Genomic DNA, 25,802 nt, shown 5'->3' with positions numbered 1-25,802 from the left:
CCTTGTGAACCAGTGAAGCAAATACACGGGTAAGCATGAATTAAATCTAGGGCATGATATAATTTCCATGATGTTTACCTCTACACTCAATGGTGGAAGGAGGTAATGTTTTGATCCCAGCTTGTCTGTATGTCTGTTTGTCTGTTAGTCCACAAAATTCCAGACAAAGCTTGTAGTAGTGGTAGTTGTAGTGGTAGTGGTGATAACAGAAATTGTTATATAGAACTGAACTTATATTATTATTATATGCAGAAAATAACTTCATTTCTATATGCCCTGCAGTGGACAGGTTAATTGGTTTATGCACTGAAGGGGTCACCCTGGTGTGCACTGCTGTGTTCTGCCTCACTGAGTTGTTCAGGTATGATGTACTCAGCACAAGCTTCCGGTCGGCCCGGAGGTGGGGGTGCGGGGCCTGTCACGGAACGTCAAAACAAACGGCCTGCCGGGGCCGCCCAAAAGTCGGGCGTGAGGGGCGCGTCCACTAATGGAACGCCTCTCGCTTCCCAGATCGAGGGCCACGTGGTCAGGAGAACCTCGTCCCTTCCGGTCACACTTTGCCTATCGGCCGGCCTCGGAGACCGAAATTGTGACGGTGTCACCCGAAAAATTTGAAATTACGAAATTTGAAAAAATTTGAAAAAAAAAATTACGGAATTTCAAGTGGCCCAATATCTGAAAATGTTCGCAACATATTAATGTACATTTGTGCCAAATTTGGTGCTTGTTTCACAAAATGCACAATTCTTTTGAATATTTGGGCTAAGCCACCCCACTATAAGGAGTGACAAAGGGGTAAAAGGGTTAGAGGGATCCACATCAATGTCCTATTGATTTCCATCCATTGGTCAACGAGTACAGCTGCCTAGTAGGCAAGGCGATCAAGGGTCCATCATGTCAACTTTTCATCTTGGGAATGTGCAGGTGTGATGTTCCATGTGTAAAGTAACCTCCCATGTATGAGGAAATGACCTGAATTTGACTTGCGGTTTGTGAGACCAAAGGTCTTTTTCTCCATCACCTTGATGATTATCGCCATGATGAAAACGATTTTCGGTCTCACCATTGTGTCATTATCTCACCAAATGGTCTCACCATTTGCAATTGCAGTCATGTGATTAATCTCCCTGCTCCATTGGATGATACTGAACCCCTGGCTACTGCACAGTCCTGGATAAAGACTACTCAGTAGTTGAAACATTAGACCTGAGACTTTCATGGTGTGCAGCTCTACTATTCTGTAGTGCCTTCTTTTTGACGGTCAAGTGGGTTAACATCAAATTGAAACAACATTAAATGTCATGGCCCCCGTGGTTCTAGTAAATTTGCTGTACAGAGTTAAAGGCCGCCAGTCGGCCATCTTTGGTCGGATGACAAAACAAAATTGTCTGCTTTAGCAAGATAAAAAAAATGAGTTGGTGATCGTCCTTTTTTCTCAAAAGTTCGGGTAGGGAGGGAGGTTTTTATTTTTATTTTTTATTTTTTTTTCCTACTTTCCATTGAGTTTTGTTGACATGGAAAAATATGAAATAAAGACTCCTTTCTCCTCAAAATGATTTAATTTCTTCATTCATCTCACAGATTTACAGACATTGCCCAAATCTCTATGAAACACAGTGTTTGTGTGATTTTGGATGATGTTGAATGTCCTAGCTGAGCTTGGTAGTGAAAGGGCAAGACACCTGTACATGTATATACACCATGACATCGGAAAAACAGATAAACACCATGCCCTTGGCACCTTGGCACCCAAGTACAAAAAGCATCATCACGGGCAGCATTCATGAGGACACTAAAAACAGTTGGTCGACTATCGGGTTCCATCCTGTGATCCGTGGCCGTGTCTGCAGCCAACACAAATTTGAGAAATGAGCCAAGAGTCTTTGTCACATCAGAAACTTTGCAAGCTGGTGAAACTTTCGTCACGTCAGTTTTACTGGGGCCGGCGAATACTTTGACAAAAGTACCGCGTGTATCGTCAGGCAATGGCTCCCTATCCCCATCATACTTGCCGTCTGAGAACTCTGCATAGAAGTCCGAGATTGTAACATCCAACTCGATATTGCACGCAAACCAGTCCTTCACCGTCTTGGAAGAGCCCTCACGGGCTATTGATGCGATCACAATAGGCATTTCAAGCCGATTCTAGCACGAATCGATACAGATTTCAGCGGGAAAAATCTCACACAATAGCCGCCATGAATGGCTAACGTAAAATGGGTGAAGTTGCCTGAGGCACTTGCGACGCTCTGCGCAGCACGCACTGCGCATGCGGTGCAGAACGGCGCCAAATTTGACTGAAAAGATCGTTTTTGAATGATTTTTTTCAAAATAAAAAATAAAAAAAGTTTCGGGTCGGGTGTGTTTCGTAGGGTCGGGCGGGGACGATCACCAACTCATTTTTTTTATCTTGCCTTATGTATAATCTCATGTATTGTCTTTGTACCAAGTTTGAACAAAATTGGACCATGCCTGTCTGAGAAATGCTTGGGGACGTGTTCAATATCGGGTTTTTTTTTACAACTAAAATGGCCGCCAGTCGGCCATCTTTGATTGCATCGTGAAACAAAATGATGGGCATATGTACTCCATCATATGTTGTCTTGTTACTAAGCATGAAGAAAATCGGTCCATACATGTCCAAAATATGGTTGCGGGGTGCGGGCACACGCATGGACGGACAGACTGACGGACAGACGCACGAGGCCCAATCCATAAGCTCATTTCGGACTAAGTCTAATGGGGGGGGGGGGGGGGGCTAATAATATTTTATAAAACGTAAGCAGCCTTAAGCAAAGGAGGTACTCAATCCAATTCAATCTCTTAAAAGACAGCATCACAAAGACAGAAGGTAAGCTCATGTGCTGACTTACCAGGGTCTTGATCTTGGAAGACATAATGTGAGGAACAAGCTCCTCATCTGACTGCATGATGTCTCCAAGGCCTGCATTATTGTCACGTAAAAGCAATTTGAACTGCCCACGTTCACGCTTCAGATCCAGACCCAGCACTCCTGTTATGTACCCACTCTCGTCATCCACACTGTCACTTCGGATATAATCCAGGCCCTTAACGAATTTGTTCTCATCGCCAGCATTGTCATCTTCACTCGCTCTGTCTTTGATGGGATCTGGCATATCAGTCAAAATGTCTGCCACGTTTTCTTTCTTTGCAACTTCCATGCTGCTTTCCCCACACAACATGTGAGAAAGTCCTCGGCATACAGTAAAGCCAATGCTGAATAACAACAGAAGTATATTCCAGTGGAAGTGGAAGAAAGCAACTGCCATGCCTTTCAGTGTCATTTTGGACAGCCTTTTCATCTGCTTGATGAGGTTCTTGAACGTCAGCATTCTACCCAGGGCAGTGAAGCCATTGTTCAGGTAACCGATGGACAATTTGATATTTAATAATGAAAAAAAAGGTATTTCTCTTTCTTCATCTCCTTTGTCCTCTTCTTCATCGCCCCGGATAATAACACGCTCCGAGGTTTCCGATTCCGAGATCTTAGCAGCCAGTTGCATTTCAAAAATGGTGTCCTCGCAAAAATTAACAAAGAGTTCCATCTTCTCCTTTTCACTGCCTTCATTCACCACATCAAAAATAAACTGTCGCTTAGACTCTTTCACCTGCGGCTTTTCCCACTGCGTTCGACTGGATTCGGAAATTTCAAAGTAGACACGCTCAATGCGCTTGGCGCTGCCCATTATTTCAATGCGGCCCAAAAATGGCTGGAAGTAGTTGAGAACACTCTCGGCAAGCTCCAGGAATGTCTGCAGCCTCGTGTCGTGGGGCATGTGCTCCGACAGGTTGGTGAGCAGCACAGCTACATTGAAGCTGATGTCCTTGGCAGGCTCATGGAAGCGATTCACAAATTCCTCATAATCTACCATTTCATTTTCATCAGTCTCAGCACAGGACGACAAGAAATCAATTTCGTTCTGTGAGTAAGTCTTCTGACTCTCCATGGCTTTCTGGAAGTCACGTTTCGTCACAAGTCCTCTTCCATATGGATCATGCTCCTTGAAGGTATCGGACGTCGTCAGGTCCTTCAACTTGAGGAACATGTCGAAGAACTTCAAGATCATTTCTACATTGCTTGATGACTCCACCAGCATATCCACCATCTGTTTGCCGATGGTCCCATTTACAACATTCCCTGGAATATGACAAACAACGCATCCATTTTACATCAACAATGATGTTTATCACAATACATATATATTATATTTGCTCTCTGGGAAGGAGAGAGAAGTGTAATACCAAAGGGCCAGAGAAAATTTACTACTTTTAGATAAACATTACCCAGCAGCTTTTATTGATTTTTCCACACTGGATCCACAGGCCTCACCTTCTAGCAGAGAAAGGAGCATTACAACCATGTCCTTATGGAGATCTAACAGCTCCTTGAGCAGTTCGATCTGACTGACATCCTGGAGACACACACACAAACATCACCCTCAACAGAGAGAAGCCATTACAATGCAATAACTGAATTACAAAACATTTGGTAAATTCAAACAACATGGAGTAGCGTGAAAAAGTATGAATGTTTTAGCACAAATTTCCATATTGAAACGTCAGAAGAAAATCATTGAAGATTAAGGAAACAAATCTGGCAAATCAGGTCGCTTCTTATTGCAACTCTACCTGCTGACAATGTGTTCACAGAGTACCTTCAGTAGCAGTGATCGGAGAGCCTATAAGCTCATCGGAAGCATGGTTCCATTTGTACAGGTGCAGTTACCTGATTCCACAGCGAGGTAGTCATTTGCAAGGCACGACTTTGTGACTTCATACCGTTTAAAGCTCGTTGTGCCTCGTTTTGTATTATTCTGTCCATTAGTTGTGTTCAGTGCCCAGCTATTTACTTGTGCATCCCTTAATTAGTCAATCCCCTGCGCAGCTTCTGTGTGTCTGTCTGTGTGTATCTGTCTGTCCGGGCCGTAACTTTTTTACAATTTCAGTTTTATCATCAGATTTTTACCAAGGCATTATTATGAAAATACAGAGAAGGCAAATTAATACTTTGGTCAAAAGGTCAAAGGTCAGCGTCACATAAAATGGACAATTTTCATCCAATTGACCTGGAATTTTAAGAATTTGCATATTGCGTCACTGAATTGGATCACCAATCAAAAGCTAGAAGCTGATTGTTCTTTTTTAATCAAAAGGTCAAAGGTCAAAGTTGCGTAACATCACCAATTTTCACCCGAATGACCTGAAGTTTAAAGAATTTCCATATCGGGTCTCTGAATTGGTTCACTAATCAAAAGGTAGGAGTGGATTGTTTTTTTTATCAAAAGGTCAAAGGTCAAGGTTGCATAAGTCGTCAATTTTCATCCAATTGACCTGAAATTTTAAGTATTTGCATATTGGGTCACAGAATTAGTTCACCAATCAAAAGTTAGAAGCAACGTGGCATAAAATCTTCAATTTTCATTTTGTATTTTTTAAAAACTATTTTCGTTATTTTGAGCATATGGGAGAAGAAGAAGACGTCTGAATACAAACGGATGGGGACGGGCTTTGCATTTTCAGATGCTTTCTCGTTGTGTCTGTAGCCAAATGTCATGGCTACATGGCTCACAATCCTACAATTCCTACGCCACAATCTTGATTTCCCAAACTCAACAACACACACACACACACACACACACACACACACACACACACACACACACACACACACACACACACACACACACACACTGCCGTACCTGAGCAAGCTTCATTTGCATATGTGCAAACACGTGCAGAAATCCAACCACTGCATCCCACAAACGGCTGTGTGCCAGGCTCTGCTGGTTCCCTGTGCAGGGGCCCTAGAACATGCACCAAGCTCATTGTCTCCATTTTGTGAATATTTTGATTTTATTTGGAGAAGGATAAATTTGGAGAGGTAAAATGCATTCACCTGTGATTCTTTTGTGAACATTTTTTTTGTTTAATACATCAGTGGTGAAAAGTTGGCAATTACACTGGAAATTACACTGGAAAAAAAAATTACACTGGAAATGTTGCACAAGAAGAAATGTTACACATCAAAAAGAAAATGATGATAAAGAATGCCAACAAAAACCTAACTTACCTGGATGTATTCTGTCAGGGAGTTAAACACCTGCTTTGCAACCTGGATTGCTTTGGAGAAATTCCGCTGTCCATGTTCATCGACAACTTCTTTCCCAGAGTAGTACCAGTAGAAATCACTGATCGACTCCTGGAAGACATGCACAGCAATCAGTGTAGACACAAGGAAAACAAGAAACGGGAGGAGGCCAATAGAACCAACATGCCTGTGCCAATTACGCACTCTATGATCACACTCGCACTCCATAACACCAATACCAACCATACTGGAAACTCAATCCAACGGTCAGGATAGCTGAAGAGCACAACATTCACGCAAAGCCCACGGATCACCCGATTCAACTCTATTCCACCGTATATTTCTATTTTTGCCTATGTTCCTGTACCCCTCTATCCCAACTACTTAGAGGTACCTATCCAAATCCATTTTAAACCCATATACTGTCCCTTCTGACTACCAACTTCCATGAAGGATTATTCCATATATGAATGATTCTGTGTGTGAAATACCCCTGCTGCAGTATTTGGTTTATCCTGGAGGTCTTTTGGAAGCTCCTTGGTGCTCATGGTTGTCTTTGTTGTGGAATGCACTGCATCTGCTGCACAGCACACACCCCATGGGTGGGTAAAGTTTGCGCATCACTTGCTGAAACTAGATGGTATTCATAGAATACTTAACCCGTGAAGTCTTGAGAACGACTTGGTAGGAACCAACTCTTCTGTTTTTTTATGGGGTTTTTTTCTCTTTGATCCAATATGGCTGCCAAACCACGTGATCAAAAACGTCTTTCCCAGAGTAGTACCAATATAAATAACCAAATGGCAGCGCCAAGCGCATGTTATGACTTCATAAATTTACACCCTGGCTCCAATTAGGTAGGGGATACGGTGTGTGAAGTTTCGTGTTAATCGGATAAGGTTTGTTTTTATATCCAAGATGGCTACAGAGAACCTACAGAGAACCAAAACCAAGCGGCCACCAAGAGAGGCCAGGCCACCAACCAAGAGAGCCCAAGCCATTGGCAACTTTGAAAGAGCTAAAAGCCTTTATGGCAAAGACTGGTCACTGTGTGCATGTGACAACAAAATCCCAAGTACTCCACAAGTCTGGCATGTATGCTAGGGTGGTCTAATGGTCTAAACGAAACATTCCAATAATGTTAGTGTCTAAGGGCTTAAAAGGGTCTAATATCTTAAGCATGTAAAAAGGGTCTAAAGAGGTTCAAGTGGTCTAAAGCTCGAAATGGTCAAGGATCCAAGCTGTATAATCTGTCTGAAGGGTGTAAGGGGTCAAAATCGTGTTCGGGTCTAATTGGTCTGAAGGGAATTAAGGGGTGTAACGGTTTAAAGGGTGAAGGGATCTAAAGGTGTCTAAAGTGTCAAAAGGGTCTTGAAGGTAAAAGGAGTCTTAATGGGTCTAAAAACGGTCTTTGTGCTATTTAAGGCCCTTATCATTATTCAGGATCTTCGGGTCCTCGTGGTTTATTGGGTCTTTTGAGATATTGGGGTCTTTTGGGACTTTTGATCTTCTACAACACCTAACACGTGTGTACAACACCCAACGGAAACTTCAACAATCACACAACCTACAGCTCTTCACATCCAACCCGGACACTAAACCACCCATGGTCATGCCCCGGAAATACACCAACAACAACAAGCACACACACGCTCACGCTCACTCATACAACACCAGATCACATGTAAGTAATAACAAAAAAGAGCAGATCAGTCCATCAATGATGTGCTTTGATGTTTATTTGCTCGAGGTTTGCAAAAATAAATAAAAACTCCTCCATCTGACCTCGAGCACCGGCACATGACCTGAAGCGGCCACATTGTGAATGAAAATCAGGTGCAGAGGCTCAGGGTCTATTCGTCTCGGGAAACCTGTTGTGAAGCGGGCGAAACGTTGCCTGAGACCAGGTCTGCCCTTCCATATTTGCTCAAATTTGCGGAGTAGATCCAAGAAATCACCAATCATTTTGCAAATGCAGCAAAACAATTTGGACTCCAAATTAACACCAGAAACACTGAACTTCTCTTTCAGTCAACCGATAGACATAATGGAGAAGCCCTTAGATGTATTAACACCTATGGATATCTTGGGAGTGCAGTAACACATGACAACTCACCTGATGCAGAAGTTGCGCACCGCATGCAGGCAGCATCAAAAGCTTTCAGAAGCCTGACCCAACATCTCTGGTTACATCTGGCATTAATTACATCTGCTCAACTTAGATGGACAGGTCACGTCATTCGTATACCAGAGCATCTACTCCCAAATATTGTACTTTATGGTGAGCTAAAAGAGGGCAAACCATAGGTGGAGTTTGACTTCTCTATTGGGGGCGGGGGAGGGGGGGGGGGGTGCGGAGGGGGTGGGAGCAATGGCTTAATATTTATAATGGGTAGCTAAGTCTGACTTCCAAAATTACCATTTGCTAGTGAAGTTACAGTGTACGTGAAATCACATATACAGTTTACGTTCATTATTGTTACGTTTAAATACGGGATGTTTTTACCTCAATTGTAAACTACTGAAAAAAATTAAGGTGTGGGCATTTGCCCCCCTCTGCCCCCCCCCCCCCCCCCACAAACTCCGCCGATGGGGCAAACGTGCACCTGGAGGACAAAAGCTACGTTACAAAGACGTTGTGAAAAGACATCTGAAGAAAGCAAACATTAACATAGAGAACTGGAAACAACTTGCCAGAGATTAAAAAACAAAAAAACCAATGGAGAACGGTTGTCGATGACTCGGTTGAGATGGTTTAGCAAGAAAGAGAGGATGAATATCAACGCCGTCATCTGCAGCGGCTCAAAATGGGCAATAAAAACCGACCAATAAATTAATTTTGCCCTCATTGCAGCAGAGGATTTATATCCATTGCCCGTCTCATTTACCATCATCGCGCAGACAGGTGTTGACCCATATGCCTCCAGTGTCATCGTCGTTAGTAAAGGACAGCCGAAGATATATATATATATATATATATATATACACACATCCTGCATTCCTGCTATTTAGGCTTCCCTATATTTCTGAAAGCACTCTTTTGCCCCTGAAATGCTTTCCACTGAATCCTAAATGTGAAACCTTGCTGCATGTACCATTCTGCCAACCACATGTTTCGGCTCTCTTGCTGTGCTCCTGAATGCTGTGGGTTTAGCAATCTGAAGATGGTGAAGTTACAAAGAGTTAGAGGAGCATGTTACTCTCACTTATTCTAACTACCACACAATGTTACTCGGAATTCTCCCTACTCTCACTACTATAAAATGGTACACAATACGCCTACATATTGGGTTGTCACTTTGACAAGGAAATTGACACCGGTAATATGCGTTTGTCAAAGCTGGGACGAACAGGTGAAACAAAAAGGAGAGACGACAATCAAAGGACAAAAAGTGATAGAGCAAGGAAAAAGAAAGTGGAAATGCGCAAGAGTTAAATACCTGCAGTCGTAGAAGGTAATCGACGGTGGAGATAATTATGTTGACTGTTGTGTTGTTTCCAATTTGAGTTCGCAGAAAATTTTGGAAATCTGAAAGAGTTAAACATTACATGCCTCATATAACATTGTCAGTCTGCAATGACAAATGCTTTCAAAAACAGCAAATAGCAACTTATTGTTGCGCAAACTGTACCAATTGACCCTAGGTAGATTATCCAAAACATTCCTTCCTGTAAAATTATTTTTCCTGTAAGCCTCTCCACACTCTTCGGTTAAATCAATGAGTTCGGTTAAATTTGAGACAAAGAGAGCAAATTTCAAATCGACGAGTCAACAATGGTACGTGTTATATGACGGCTCAACTGCGATATGAACGGATCGATCATTTCCAGATCGAACCAACGAATCAATCGCATGAATAATGATAATAACGAGCACGTTGGCCTTTCTAAAAGACCCGAGCCTTCAATTTACATTTGGAAATCCATGGAGGCAGAATTAACCTGCATTTCCAAGTATATGAGAGTGTTGATGGGAGACGATTGACCTGACATTTGGGTCAGACGCTTTGTAAACCTGGCTAGACACGTGAGCCAACCGTTTAACCCAGGAACACATCAGGGGATGAAAGTTAATGATTTTTACACGAGATTGGAGCCAATCGATTTTCGGGGCAAGGAAAATGGGAATTTGCACTGCAGAGTTCGTTTACACACCGGTATTGTGACCTTCACAAAGCAACTGAAGGAATCGGAAGAGGTCGCATGTGAACTCGTCATTTTGCATGACTTTGTCTCCTGTCGGGACAGAAAGCAAGAATCTGATCAGGCTCGCTATCATCAACAAATAAATGTCATTTTGAACGAAGTGAATTATCTGGGTATAGAAAAATCACACAAACTACAATAGTTAGCGAGGGAAGCACAACAGTAGAGAACAGGGACAATGGGAGATCTGTGCAAGGGAGAGGGCTGGGATACACGGTATAAACAAATGTACACTACTCGGAGTTTCAGGAAAAAAACCGGAATTTGAAAGAGGTGGATTTAGGGTGGATTTAGGGTTGATTAATGGGGGTAGAAATGATCAAGATTTTGGATGGGGGAAAATAAGAGATGGTGGTGTAAAGCTGTTTTGTAGAACTGGAGGGTGGGAGTGGGATTGAAGAGAGTGTGGGAATTAATTTTTAAAAGATTTCTGCTGAAGGCTCCAGGGCACGGACTATGTAGCCCTCATCGAGGCCAGGCCTTAAATAAAAGAGAAAACACGTGTATGATGAAAAATGTATGGTTGTTTGTGAGAAAGAGAGATTGAAGCTCGCCCAGTAGCTGTAGTTTGAGTGGCACAGAAAGTAAGACCATCAATCCTGACACGGAGAGTGTAAGATGGTTCCAGATACCACTTTAACGCTCCTAAGTCAGGACGGTAGTACTACCCTGGGCGGTTACTGTCTACAACCTACAAAAGAGGTTCTAAAAAAAAACCTAAACTACCTAAAGTTTGTTCCAGAGGCGGGAAAAAAGAGGAAGCAAAGAGCAAAGGTGAGCAGAGAGTCTTGATTTTGGAAGTTTCACCAGAAGGGGATTGCTGGCAGATCTTGTGCGACCTGTAGGAATATTTGGGGGACAGAGCCCAGAGAGAGCTGGGGGAGCAAGGCCGGAGAAGAGTCGGTAGAAGACGGAAAGACCACCAACCTGCCTGCGGTGAGTGAGTGAAAGGCCCTCGGAGTTAGCTTCATCGCGGGAGATTCCAATGATTCTGAACGCTTTGGTTTCAAAAGCGTGAAGTCGAGCTCGGTGTGAGGCAGGAGCACCAGCACATCAGAGAGAAGAGTATTCCATCGAGCTGCGGATGAAAGCTTCATAAGTGCTGAGAAACTCAGTTGTGCCAAGAAAGGACTTCGCACGATGGAGGATGCTCAGTCAGCGACTGGCTTTGGAGGCCAGCTTGGAAATGTGGTTTTTCCAGGAAAGATCATGGCAGATCGTGAGACCCAAAAGCTTTAGAGACAGAACTTCTTGGAGAGGATTGTTGAGAAAGCAGATGGTGGGGTTTTCCAGACGGTCTTTTCAGAGAGACATCGTGAGAGTGTGATATTTGTCAGGATTGAAAGACATGTTCTAAGTGTTTGACCAGGTTTAATTTTATCCAGGTCTAAAGAGAGTGAAGAGGCAGCTGCCTGCTGATCTGGGGGATGAGAGATGGAATGGCAGAGAGTGGAGTCAACAGCAAAGAGATATAAATAATTTTCCAGAGTCGGAGAGATCATTGATGAAGATCAGAAAAAGCACAGGGCCCAGAACACTGCCTTGGGGAACTCCAGCCTGAACAGGAAACGGAGATGAGGTTTGACAGAAACTTCTCCACCTTGACAGGAGAGAAGGACACAGAGTCCAGGAGCAGCTGTGTTCGACTGGGTATGGTGGGTACAGAGAGAGATGGGTTTGGGAAACAAGATTTGGAAGCAAACACAGAGTTTAGGCATTCGGCTTTTTCACGTGTGGTGTCAACTGTGTAGCCGTTTGTGGTAAGAGAGGGGAAGGTAGGGGAACAACAACAACAACACAACATGCATTTTTTTTTTTTTTTTTTTTTTTTTTTTTGTATACAATATCGAGGCTCGTGAAAGAGCGAACATTAATCACACAGAAAGACAAACCGACACATAAAACATATAACATAGGGAGCGGTAGACAAGATGGGGAGAGAGGGGGAAGGACACAAACACAACATTTGAGAGCAGGGACCGAGAGACATGGAGACATCGAGAGATCTGAGAGAGGGCGAGGGCTTTGGGGGGGGCGTGGGAAGGGGGCAGTGGGAGAGGTATAAAACATATGGACACTGCCAGGACTTCCAGGAAAGAAGTTGGAATTTCAAACAAGGTGGATCTGGGGTGAATTAGCGGGGGTAGAAAAGATCAAGGTTTTGGATGGGGGAAGATAAGAGATGGTGGTGAACAGCTGTTTTAAAGACCTGGAGGGAGGAGTGGGATTGAAGGGAGTGAGGGAGTTTGTTCCAGAGGCGGGAGAAAAGAGGAATGAAAGAGTGAAGGTGAGCGGAGAGCCGAGATTTCGGCAGTTTAACCATCAGAGGGTTGCTGGCAGATCTTGTGCGACCTGTAGGAATATTTGGGGGACAGAGCACAGAGAGAGCTGGGGGTGCAAGGCCGGAGAGGAGTCGGTAGAAGACAGAAAGACCACCTACCTGCCTGCGGTGAGTGAGTGAAAGGCCCTCAGAGATAGCTTCATCGCGGGAGATTCCAATAATTCTGAAAGCTTTGGTTTCAACAGCGTGAAGCCGAGCTAGGTGTGAGGCAGGAGCACCGGCCCATAGGGGAGAACAGTATTCCATTGAGCTGCGGATGAAAGCCTTGTATGTGGTGAGGAGCTCAGGTGTGCCGAGGAAGGACTTCGCACGACGGAGGATGCCCAGTCGGCGACTGGCTTTGGAGGCCAGCTTGGAAATGTGGTTTTCCCAAGAAAGATCATGGCAGATAGTGAGACCCAAGCAGATAGCAGACACTTCTCCATGTACTTCCACGTGTTCACACATTTTAAAGGCCATTTTCCCTGCTAGAGCGGGGGTTAGCCTTGCGGTCCCCATGACAATCTTCTCCATTTTGCCCTATTTTCTGCATCTCTCCTTGTTAACCCCCTTGCCCGCATTTCTTCTTCCACCATCTTTAGCCAAGTCTTTTTCGGTCTTCCCCGTCCTCTGCTTCCTTCTACATTCATTTCCATCACTCTTCTCAACCAGTCACTTTCATCCTTCCTCAACACATGACCAAACCATCTCAACCTGTTCCTCTTCACAGCATCAATCACAGACTCTATTCCCATCATCTTTCGCAATTCATCATTTGTCTTCCTCTCTCTCAACGATACTCCACACATCCACCGAACCATTCGCATTTCCACCCTTTCCAACCTTCGTTGCTGCTCTACGTTTATTACCCATGTCTCGCTCCCATAAATCATAACACTTCTCACACATGCAGCATACACCTTTCCCTTCAGCTTCAACGACACTCCCCTCATCATCAGCACGCCACCCAGTTCCCGAAACTTCTTCCATGCACATCTCACTCGAGCAACCGTTGCCGAGTCTGATCCACCTTCTCAATTCAGCATGTCTCCGAGGTAGCAAAATGTTTTCACACCTTCCAGCTTCACGCCATCTCCAAGATCCAACTCAACATTTCCTCCATCTGCAGCTCCCTCTGTGCACACCTTACATTTGAATGTAGCTGCCACACTGGTTAATGACCCTCTCAGACCACTACATTTTTGATGAACCCACTCAGCGCACATTGTACATTGAATGGAGTTCACTCCGACACCCTTCCTACACACAGCACAGGGCCACTTCCCAGTTCTTTCCACCTCACCACATGCTTTACCACTTGCCATCACCTTCGTCTTTCCGATATTCACCTTCAGACCTTTTGTCTCCATACATTCCTTCCACGTGTTCATCTTTTCCTTCAGTCCATCCATACTTTCCGCAATCAACACCAGATCATCTGCATACAACAACTCCCACGGTAAACCCTCCTTTACGTTCTGAGCCAGCACCTCCATCACAGCTACAAATAGTAATGGACTTAGTACCGACCCCTGATGCACTCCCACCTTCACCTCAAACTCACCACTGTTCCCGTCCTTCGTCCTTACAGCTGTGCGCGCTCTTTTGTACATTGCCATCACTACTCTGATCAACCATTCCTCCACTCCTAACTTCCTCAATGCCCATGTCAATACTTTGCGTGGTACCCTATCGAATGCTTTCTCCAGATCAACAAACCCAAGAAACAACAAACAACTCTTCTCCATGTACTTCTCCTGCAACTGCCTCACAATGAAAAGCGCGTCTGTCGTTCCTCTTCCTGGCATGAATCCAAGCTGCATTTCGTCGATCTTCACTTTCTTCCTTATCCTCCTCTCCAACACCCTTTCCAATACCTTAATTCCATGCTCCAATAACTTTATCGCTCGGTACGAGCCACACTCCAGAGGGTCACCTTTCCCCTTGTATAGAGGGATGAGGGTACTGAGTTCCCAATCCACTGGAATGCGGCCTTCTTTCACCACCAGATTACAGATCTCTGTCATTCTCTTCACACCCCAACTTCCTGCTGCCTTCAACATATCTCCCACAACTCCCGTCGGCCCTCCCGCTTTTCTACCCTTCATTGCTTTTATCGCTTCCTCAACTTCCTTCTCAGTTATCTTCTCTGCCGGTCCTAAAACAGGGTTACTCTCTATGTTGCCATCCCATTCATTCTCTGTATTCAACAGCATTTCCATATATCTTTTCCATCTTCCTTTAATTCCATCTGGGTCGACAACGATTTGTCCCACTTCATCCTTCAAGCAACTCACCCCCATCACATCACACCTCTCTTTCGCTATCTGCTTTGCAATCCTGAATACCGCTCTCTGATCCTCTTCCGAATCCAAGCGTTCTCCGAACATTTTCCTACATGCCTCCTGCGCCTTTGCTACCTCTTTCTTTGCAGCCTTCCTGGCTGCCTTATAACTTTCAAGCTCTGCTGTTTCTGCTCCCGTACCCTTCGCCTTCTGCCACTCCTTGAACTTCTTCCTCTTCTCGTCAATCCTCTTTCCAACTTCATCATTCCACCACCATGTTTCCGAGTGCCTCGGTGGTCCTTTTGTCCATCCACATACCTCACCAACGGCTCCCAACAGACAAGCTTTCATTGACATCCAACCACTTTCAAGCTCAACCACATCATCCTCGACCCTACTCAGCCTCTCTTTTAATGCCTCCCTTACTGTCACCTCTTTCAACCTCCACACCTTCATTCTCGGTTGGTACTTCACCCACCGAGCTCTCCTCGCACCTTTCACCCTTACGTCGCAGACAACCAAGTGGTGCTGTGAAACAGCCTCCTCCCCCGGGATCACCTTTGTGTCCCGGAGGTGCCCCCTATCTCGCCTACGCACCATCAGGTAGTCAACGGTTGTCGTCGACCCACCTGACGTGTATGTAACAAGCTTATTATCCTCTTTCTGGAACTGAGTATTACAAATCAACAAATCAGCTCCATCAGCAAGCTCCAAAATCCTTTCACCTTCTCCATTTCTCACACCATATCCGTAACCCCCATGAACTCCGTCAAAACCATCCATACTCCTTCCCACATGTCCATTTAGGTCTCCTCCTACCACAACAACTTCCTCATCTTTCACGTTTTCCATCAGCTTCTCTATCGCACACCAGAACTTGACCTTTTCTTCATCGCTTCGACCAACCTGCGGAGCATATCCCGAGATGACGTTCACCAAGAGCTTTCCAATCATCATTTTCACCATCATCAACCTATCACTCACTCTAGTCACACTCACCACACTGTCTACAAACTCCTCAGAAAACAGGACACCAACACCATTCACGCCCTCCGGGCAGCCTTGCCACACAAACTTGTATTTCTGTCCCTGCCTACCCTTCACCATTCTCACACCACTTCCCTTCCATCTCGTCTCTTGCACACAACATATGTCCACTCTTCTTCTGACCAATACTTCCACCACTTCTCCTGATCTCCCTGTCATTGTCCCTACATTCCATGTCCCAAACCTCAGAAACCGATCTCCACTTCGGGCTGTACCCTGTTGTAATTATGTAGTTGTAATTGTCATGGTTCCCTTTTTGAGGCAATGTTTTTATGGCCGGATGCCCTTCCCGACGCCAACCCTCTTAGTCGTCTCTTACGACACGCAGGGATACGGTGTACCTATTCTAATCCAGGGTACACACTGGGAAACGTTTAAAGCCTTGGAAAAATGCCTTACGTTGGGTCGCTATGCATGGAGATTTCCTCGGATACCATAAAAGGAGAGTTTGGTGAGCAGGGCTGGGTGTGAGACTGTATCGAAGGCACGAGATATGTCAAGGGAGACAGCTCTAATTTCCTGTTTGGCATTGAGGACCTCCATCCATTGTTGAGAAAGCAGAAGCAGCATGGTCCACAGTAGAGTGACCAGGTCTGAAACCAAATTGATGATCAGAGATCAAGCCATTGGAGAAGAGGAAAGATTTCATATCTGAAGCATTGATGGATTCCATGACTTTGCTGATAATTGGGAGAAGGCTGATTGGTCTGTAGTTGCTAGGATCGGTTTTTGCACCTTTTTGTGCAAAGCGGTGATGTTGGCTGATTTACAAGCAGATGGCAGATGACCTTGAGCAAAAGAGAGGGTGAAGAGAACAGAGGGATGGAGTGGAGGAGCGGAAGAACAGGATTTTAGGACCTGTGGGCTGATGCCGTCAGGTCCAGTTGCAGAATCAGAGTCGAGGGTTGACAGAAACTTTTCCACCTTGTCAGGAGGAAAGGACACAGAGTCCAGGAGCAGCTGGGTACGACTGGGTACGGTGGGTACAGAGAGGGATGGGTTTGGGACACAAGATTTTGAGGCAAACACAGAGTTGAGGCATTCGGCTTTGTCACGTGCGATGTCAACTGTGTGGCCATTTGAGGTAAGGGAGGGGATGGAGGGGGAACAAACACCAGAAACAGATTTGACCAGATGCCACCAGGATTTGGAGGGGGAATGCAGGCCAAAATTCAAGTTTGAACTTACCTGAAGTAAATTAATAACACAACTGCAAAGACGATATCACTCAGCTAATCCTTGTGATTTGATTACACCAAGGCCTTTCTGACCACCACATCTACAGTGCATTATTCCCTTAGGAATGTCAATTCCTGGAATCCCGTGGGACTCCGACTCATGAAAGTTTTTATAAAATATCTATTTAATCTTGGATTTGTATGGGAGAATTTCAAACACAACAGTAGAAGTTGAACCACAACAGTTGAAAAATGAAGCTTGGCGAGGTAATTGACAAACTTTAAAACCAATAACAAAGGTAGAAAACTAGTTAGAAAATTAGTTACTCAATATTTTTATGGTCGTAAATGACAGATGGTGTGTCATAATATATATATATATATATATATATATATATATATATATATATATATATATATATTCGAGTTGGTTTAGCTGGCATGCTGAAGCCCGAAGTGTCAAAATAGGTACATTCTAGGAAGACAAACTTTTGAAATCTAATGTTTATGGAATGGATAAATTTTTTATATTAAAGTTTTATCTCCAATGTGAATAATATATGAAACAGTTATGGGCAGAAAGATGGAAAATTGAATACAATATAACTGGATTTACGTTTCACATTCATCAATGACAATACTTCATACCTCCAATAAGCAAGTATGGCTCGCACATGTATGAGTATGTGGGATTTCAAATTAAGAAAAATTGTTGTCTAGCCTCGGACCAACAACAAAATTCATGGTGTCTTCGAACAGAGAGGGATTACAAGGGCCACCGCCAACGTTGGATCAAACACCATCATGATTTCTACTCTTAGATTTCCCCAAGCATAACAGATAAGGGAAACACTTTCCTTGCAGTAAAGAGCTGGTGTTATCAATATAATCCGTTTTGGAGATTATTTTGAGTATTCGTGTACTTAATTGTTTACTTCGATATTATATATCAGAAATACCATTTAGACCCCTTACACCCTTCCGACAGATTAGCAGGAGATTAGCAAAACATTTAGCAAAACAAATTAGCAAACAAATTAGCAAAAAAATAAAGGGGAAAAAAATAGCAAACAAATTAGCAAATAAATTAACTTTAAAAATTAGCAAAAAATTTTGCAAAAAATATTACCCCAGAAAATGGCTAAAAATTTAGCAAAAAAAATTAGCAAGAAAAAGCAAAAGAATGAGCAAATAGGTTAGCAAAACAAATTAGCAAATACATTAAAAAAATTGGCTTAAAAATTAGGAAAAAAATTAGCAAATAAATTAGCAAAAAAAATTATCAAATAACATTATCCAAAAAAAATTGGAAAAAAATTGGAAAAAAATTAGCAAAATAATTAGCAAAATAATTAGCAAATAATTCTGCAAAAATATTAGCTAAAAAAATTATAATTAGCAAAAAAACTAGCAAATCAATTAGCAGATAAATTAGCAAATAAATTTGAAAAAAACATTGCAAATTTTTTTGCAAAAAATGTATCAAAAAAGATTAGCATTAAAAAAATTGGATTAGCAAAAAAAAAAAAAAACACGAACCAGTCCATCATTGTCATGGATATATGTAAGGAAGTAATAGGTTTCAGAAATTGGAGAAGATAAAAGGAAACGTACAACATCGGCAACACACCATACTAGCCAAATGACCATAGGGTTGCACAGAATACGAACGTGTAACGTTGATGGCAACAAGCGGTAACGGAGAGGAATAAGGAAAATTAAGTGGATACGTGCAGGACAGGAGCAATGTGGTTGAATTTGACAGCAGGATCAATGGAGGAAAATGATCAGTTATGTATTGGAAAAGCCTGACTTGGGAATCCAATATGCACTGATGAAAATGCCAAGATGTTGAATTAATTGTTGAAATACATTTCAGTGGTGAAGGTCAGAATGTTATAAATAAAAAAAACAAGCAACAGCTACCAAAACTTGTGTTTTTTAAAATAAAGCCATAAAAGATGAAATGATGTTCTCCTGCTTTATTGAACAATCACCCTTTAATAATGAGAGAGTAATATCGTTCAGCAGAATGTTGAGATGAAAATTACATGTTCAATTTGCTAATGACATAAACAATTTTAACAAAGTGTGTAAAAGTTAAGTTTTACAGCAAGGTGTGTGTGTGTGTGTGTGTGTGTGTGTGTGTGTGTGTGTGTGTGTGTGTGTGTGCGCGTGTGTGTGTGTGTGCGCATGTGAGTAGGGGAATAATGGGGGGTCTGGGGCACATTTAATTTAACATTGAAGTCAATGGGGAAAAAGGGAAAAACTTATTGACTCACACCCCCCCCCCCCCCTCTCATAAAATTACACCCCCTTTTCTTTCAAAAAATTGCGCCCCTTTTTACCCTCGCCTGAGGAGAGGGTATTGCATTTGAGTCCATTTGTGTTTGCCCGCACAGAATAAATATGATTTTCTCTGCAACCGTTGGTCCGATTGACAGGAAATTTTCACTCAAAAAATTGCGCCCCTTTTGGTACAACTCCACCTGTAGAATTTTTTAATGATAATTATGACGTCATCGGTCACGTTGTTTGGCCGCCATATATGTTTTAACACAAAAGCCTTAAAAAACCACTGAATTACACCCCCTTTTCTCTCAAAAAATTGCGCCCCTTTTCTCCCTCCTAAGCCCCGCCCACTTTTTACTAAGCCCCGCCCACTTTCCCTAAACATTGCCCATGGCTTGAAATGCCAGGCTTGAAAAATTACACCCTTTTTCTCCCTGCATTTAACTTCTTAACTCCCCTCATTTTTCATTATACTCACACAGAGACCCAACGAATATTTGTGTTTCATTTTTAGGTAATAATTTAATTCTCTTAGAAGAACAATCACCATCTAGAATATTGACAAATGTTATATTAGAATTTAACTCTCGGTTTAGGTATCGCCGTTGAGCTGATATGAAATGATAAACTTCTCTTAATGACCTCGTCTGACCCCCTCCCGAACCACATATCATTTTGAGATTATAGTAAATTATTTTCCCCTCAATCTCTTGGCAATCACTTTTTTGTCCAATAAATACAATGTTTAAAAACACAAAAGACAAATTTCAATCAATCTCCTCATTTAAAAAGGATACTGAAATATATTGCACTGATGTAAAATTGAACAAAGATGATTTCAATAACTTTTGGATTAAACCTATTATGAAGGATAATATGAGCTACTCACTACCTTTTAAAGGAAGAGCATTCTCTGTCTTTGGGAAGTCGTCAATTAAAGTAATTATAACAAAAGTTTCACCACTATTTATGGAGATTTATAATAAACTAGAGGAGGTAATGAAAGATGTAAAGTATCAAAAAAGAAAACTCTTTTTACTGAAGCTACCGAAAAGGAAGATAAAACTAGTAGATCTAAACACGGTGAAATTTCTATATTCTTTAATAACCCCAAATATGTCAATCTTGATGAAATAAAAGATGTTAATATATCAGGAGAAATGTCATTTCGCTCAATAGTAGTTCGGAACCATTTTAAAATTACCTTTAATATAAAAAATGTTGTTGTTGAATCTGTTAATGAAAAAAAGTATATGGATATAGACGGTAATGTTTTTTCTTCTAATTAAATATGAGTCATTATTCAAGTGAAGATTTTGTTGATTTTATAAGTGATGATAGTGGTAGTGAGACTTTGCCTCCGCAAGACAGTTTTGATAGTGAGAGTTTGTGTTCTAACGATAGCTATGAAAGTAGTTTTATAAATGATGATGATTATGAAAGCACCGATTATAGTGAAGATGATTTTTAGTTTAAGTAATCTTTTACTATATAAATATGATAAATCCAAACGACATACCAGATATTGAGCCTCTTGTATTCCATGATTCTCCATATGATAAATTAGAGAATTGTCTGGCTTGTGACAGAGTGGGATTAAATACAGAGACAAAAGCCCATAAACAATGTTTATTCTGTGATTATCTTATAATTAATGATGATAAAAAATGTAAAAAAAAAATATAACCCTTTTAAATTAGAACCAAAAATGAAATACTTTACAAGATTAATAAGAGAGATGAATGTTAAGTATTATGATGATAATACACTATTTCTTACAAGGGAAGAGACTATTTGTATTGAGGAAATGTATCGGGGTTTAATGATATTTATTATTCAAAATAATTTTAATGGAAATGTTAATGCAAGATACTATATAAATAAAATAATGGATTATCTTGAAATTAGACCTGAACTCAAGATAAAATATAGAGTTTCTAAAATAGCTCAAAAAAAGTTTTAATTTTAAGTAAACCAGTATCATTTAGTGTTTTTACTTGTGTGTGTGTGAGTAAAACATCAATTCTTACAGCTCCTTTTCTTTGAATTGTATTAACATTAATAATACAAGGCTTTTGATTTTGAATACAAGATGTTAATTTATTAAGATTGATTTGATTAACATATAACCCTACCATTTATTTATGAGAAAAAGCATATGTGATATTAATCATAACACCATTATCTGTATTAATCTGCAATTCTGTTTCTTCCAAAAGCAAACAATATGTATCAACTTCTTCACTCTCCACCCTTTCAATGTATAGAGAAGTATCCACTCTATTCGACTTTATAGTTTCCTTTTGAGAACTCAGGTCATACTCAGGTCATACTTCCTCACCACATACAAAGCTTTCATCCGCAGCTCTATGGAATACTGCTCTCCCCTCTGGTCTGGTGCTCCTGCCTCACACCTAGCTCGTCTTCACGCTGTTGAAACCAAAGCGTTCAGAATCATTGGAATCTCCCGCGATGAAGCTAACTCCAAGGGCCTTTCACTCACTCAACGCAGGCAGGTGGGTGGTCTTTCCGTCTTCTACCGACTCCTCTCTGGCCTTGCCCCCCAGCTCTCTCTGGGCTCTGTCCCCCAAATATTCCTACAGGTCGCACAAGATCTGCCTGCAACCCTCTTATGGTTAAACTGCCAAAATCAAGACTTTCTGCTCACCTTCACTCCTTCATTCCTCTTTTCTCCCACCTCTGGAACAAACTCCCTCACTCTCTTCAATCCCACTCCACCCTCCAGGTCTTTAAAACAGCTGTTCACCACCATCTCTTATCTTCCCCCATCCAAAACCTTGATCTTTTCTACCCCCGCTAATTTCAGTCCCCTTGTGTTTATACCTCCCCCCCCCCCTTCCCACGCCTCCTCCCCCCAAGCCCTCTCCCTCCCACACTTCTCCCTGCTCTCAAATGTTGTGTTTGTGTGCTTCCCCTTCTCTCCCCATCTAGTCTTCCGCTCCCTCTTTTTATATATTTTGTTTGTCTGGTTGATTTGTTTGTGAAATAAATGTTAGCTCTTTCACGAGCCTCGATTCAGGATATACAAAAAAAAAGAAAAAAAAAGAAGATGTATATGTTAATAAAATCAATCTTGATAAACTATCGTCTTGTATTCAAAATCAAAAGCCTTGTATTATTAATGTTAATACAATTCAAAGAAAAGGAGCACTAAGAATTTATGTTTTGCTCACAAGAGAGCAGGTGAAAACACTAAATGATACTGGCTCACTTAAATTTAAAATATCAAAACCTATGTTAAAGAAATATTCAATAATAGAGACGAGAGGAAGATTTCTCCCATTTCTAATTCCTTTATTTGCTGGTTTAAGTGCGACGGGAGCATTGACGGGTGGTATTTCAGCAGCGGTAAAAACTGCTAACGAAAGGAAGGCACAACTAAAAGCTCAAAAAGAATTGGAAAGACATAACAAGGAGTTGGAGAAAGAAATTAGTGGAAGTGGTGTAATTGTAGATTTTGCTGAAAAGCTTGAAAGCCTACCTGATAAAGCGAGATTGTTAGTTGGAGATATGCTTTCTTCTATCGCACAGGCAGGTGTTAAACTAACTAAAAGGGGTAATGGATTATATCTTTCTCATAAATAAATGAATAAATTGTTTAAACAATTTGGAAAGAATACAACGTCAAATATAGAACTTGCTAAGTATGGTAAAAAACTAAAAATTGATAATGTGGTTATTTGTATGAGAGATGAATTAACAAAGTTGTCCAAGAATACAAAGAATATTATTATGAATTTAGACACACAGAATGGTTCTCACTGAGTTTGTATTCACAATAGTCAGGATAAATATTATTTTGATAGTTATGGTATACCACCACCTGTTGAAGTAATACAATTCTTACAGAATGGTGTTTATCAAACATTTCAAGTTCAAGAAATTAATTCTAAATGTTGTGGTCAATTACGTTTATATGTATTATTTCAACTCAACAATAATGAAAATTTTTATGATGGCATTTTTAATCTAATATAAATGACTTATGTTGGAAAAGATGGTTCTATCTTTGGAGAATCCCCTCAGGATATTGATTTATCAAATTATTATACAAAGGCACAGGCTGAACGACAAAAATATAATATAACAAAAAATATTAATATGAAAAATACTTACAAATCAATCAATTATCCAAGCCTCACCGATGCTAATGACTTAATTAGATTTAATGATTTATCGCAATATATATCTTTAAATAAAACAGCACGTTTTGTTAAACAAGTAAAATTTACAACCACAACACCTGGTTATACAGACCATACACCTTTCCTCATTAAATTTAACTATCTGCTTACAATTGAATTTTGTAAAGACGGACATATATACACAAAGAATTAAGTTAAGCACCCCCCCCCCGTTTTTTTACAACCTCGCACATTACAAGTTTGTTGTCGACAAAACAGTGTAATATACCCATGATATTGCTATATTTTCTGGAGAAGTGATATTATGGTCACATAAAAACATAACAATCATGCCGTTTTCAATATTTTATTCTGAATAATTTAAGGTGAAATTTTTTGGGAATTTTAGGCATATTTTCACCTCAATTTAAGTATGGAGCTATAGGTCCATCACGGACAGTGTGGATGACGTTTATGTTTTCTAACGTACAGTCATTGTTCTGAGAAGACCTCTAGCGATCTTTGCGTCAATAACGTGTGTAGGACCCACGTGATCGGATCACTGACTCAACCAATCACTTTTTTTTTCACTTTGATCACTCAATTTCATCAATGGATAATTGCTAATGTCATACCTATCATTATTTGATCTCACATACCTTAGAATATATGCCAATGTATACATATACACAAAGAATATATATTAGGGGGTGCTTACCTTAATTCGTTGTGTAGGGGTGCTTAACTTAATTCTTTGTGTATAGTTAATATGCGAATACATAAGTGGGGGTATGATATGCCTGATTTAGGGTATAATTGGTCTTTTTCAATAAACTTGGAAGACCTACATGATTTTAATCAGTCTCGTAAAGAAGAATATTATACCCTTGGTGAGGATAAGGAGTTATGTGGAAGTACAATTATCAAACAACAAATACATGATTTCAAGAATAGAAAAATATATGACAGCAAAACAATAGTTTATATGACAAAGAAGGAAGGTAATGAGATAAAGATAGAAAGCTGAGGAATACAAACCGATTTGGTAGTGGGAAGATGGGGTGGGGAAGATGGGGAACAAATACATGATTTCAAGAATAGAAAAATATATGACAGCAAAACAATAGTTTATATGACAAAGAAGGAAGGTAATGAGATAAAGATAGAAAGCCGAGGAATACAAACCGATTTGGTAGAGGGAAGATGGGGTGGTTCATTCATTCATTCATTCCCTGTCATTCATTACCTGTCATAATATTAATCTCCCCTATATTTCTGATACATAAATGGCAGGAAGAAGATTACAAGAGAATTATAATTTTTGTATTCAGGGATACCTACAAGAAAAGGGTGCTCGGTTTTACATACCTTATGAATTGGAACATATACATGGGAATTTTGTAATTAAGAACTGGCCTTATACTGATATTGCTAAACCCACAAATAGAGACTTGTTTAAAATATCAAATAAAAATGAACTTCTCAAAGTTATGAAATATAAAACTCTTTTAGAAATCATCAACAAATCTCATTGGTATCCTATTATGAGAAAAATAATTACAGATGCAAGGATATCTCAAAATCTAGATGAATATATGTATAATATTCTATGGGAGATGGTTCACAGGTAGCATGGGATGAGGAAGGAGTTGAAGAAGAGAGGGAGAAAAAAAGAGAAGGAGAAAAGAGAGAAGGAAGAGAGTGAGAAAAAGGAGATGGAAAAAAGAGAGAGGGAGGAGAGGGAGGAAAGAGAGAGGGAGGAAAAATATAAAAAGATGGAAATCAGTGAGGTTAATAAAAGATTGAAGGTATTACAGCAAATAAATCAAACTCAACGCACTGAGGAGGAAAATAAAGAAATGAAAAGTCTAATGGAAATATTATTTTCAAGAATAACTGTCCCATCACTTTCAGGGGAGGAGATTTAAATGAGAAAGTGGGGATAAAGAAGAAGAAGGAAAAGATTATGTGGTTGATGATGTTGGTGTTATTGACTTTAGTTCATTTTATTTGTAAATAAATGGAGGAGAGAGTGAAGGCATTCCTCAGGATTCTTTATGTTTTAAAAATCAAGATAGAAATGTATATGTTGAAAACCAATTCAGGTTTTAGTACTCTGTAGGAATTTTTCTGATAAATAAATTTTATTTGTGTATTGTGTTATATTATATTGTGTTAAGTATTGTCTTAGTATTGTCTTATTGTCTTAAGTATTGTAGC

At 40.9% G+C, this 25,802-nt stretch overlaps 1 protein-coding gene and 1 long non-coding RNA gene across 2 annotated transcripts in view; both read right to left on the bottom strand.

Annotated features, from left to right (window-relative positions):
• The window catches only part of LOC137435793 (ryanodine receptor 2-like), a 633,328-nt gene that overhangs the window by 142,224 nt on the left and 465,302 nt on the right, over nt 1–25,802 (bottom strand). The window contains exons 85-90 of the mRNA XM_078785085.1: nt 10,265–10,345; nt 9,550–9,638; nt 6,092–6,220; nt 5,721–5,825; nt 4,352–4,433; nt 2,874–4,159 (exon numbers count right to left, since the gene is read on the bottom strand). Coding sequence (XP_078641211.1) covers nt 2,874–4,159; nt 4,352–4,433; nt 5,721–5,825; nt 6,092–6,220; nt 9,550–9,638; nt 10,265–10,345 — 1,772 coding nt within the window. The remainder of the gene's footprint in view (nt 1–2,873; nt 4,160–4,351; nt 4,434–5,720; nt 5,826–6,091; nt 6,221–9,549; nt 9,639–10,264; nt 10,346–25,802) is intronic.
• Nucleotides 1,543–2,362, bottom strand: LOC137437386 (uncharacterized). The gene is made up of 2 exons (XR_013624513.1): nt 2,009–2,362; nt 1,543–1,844 (listed from the first exon to the last, which is right to left on the bottom strand). It is a non-coding gene; the product is annotated as an uncharacterized LOC137437386 (long non-coding RNA).

Source organism: Myxine glutinosa, chromosome 9 (genome assembly GCF_964187855.1).
Source record: "Myxine glutinosa chromosome 9, kmMyxGlut1.1, whole genome shotgun sequence".
Classification (NCBI taxonomy): domain Eukaryota; kingdom Metazoa; phylum Chordata; class Myxini; order Myxiniformes; family Myxinidae; genus Myxine; species Myxine glutinosa.
The sequence above is the reverse complement of the archived record's forward strand: the minus strand, read 5'-3'. Positions and strand labels throughout refer to the sequence as shown.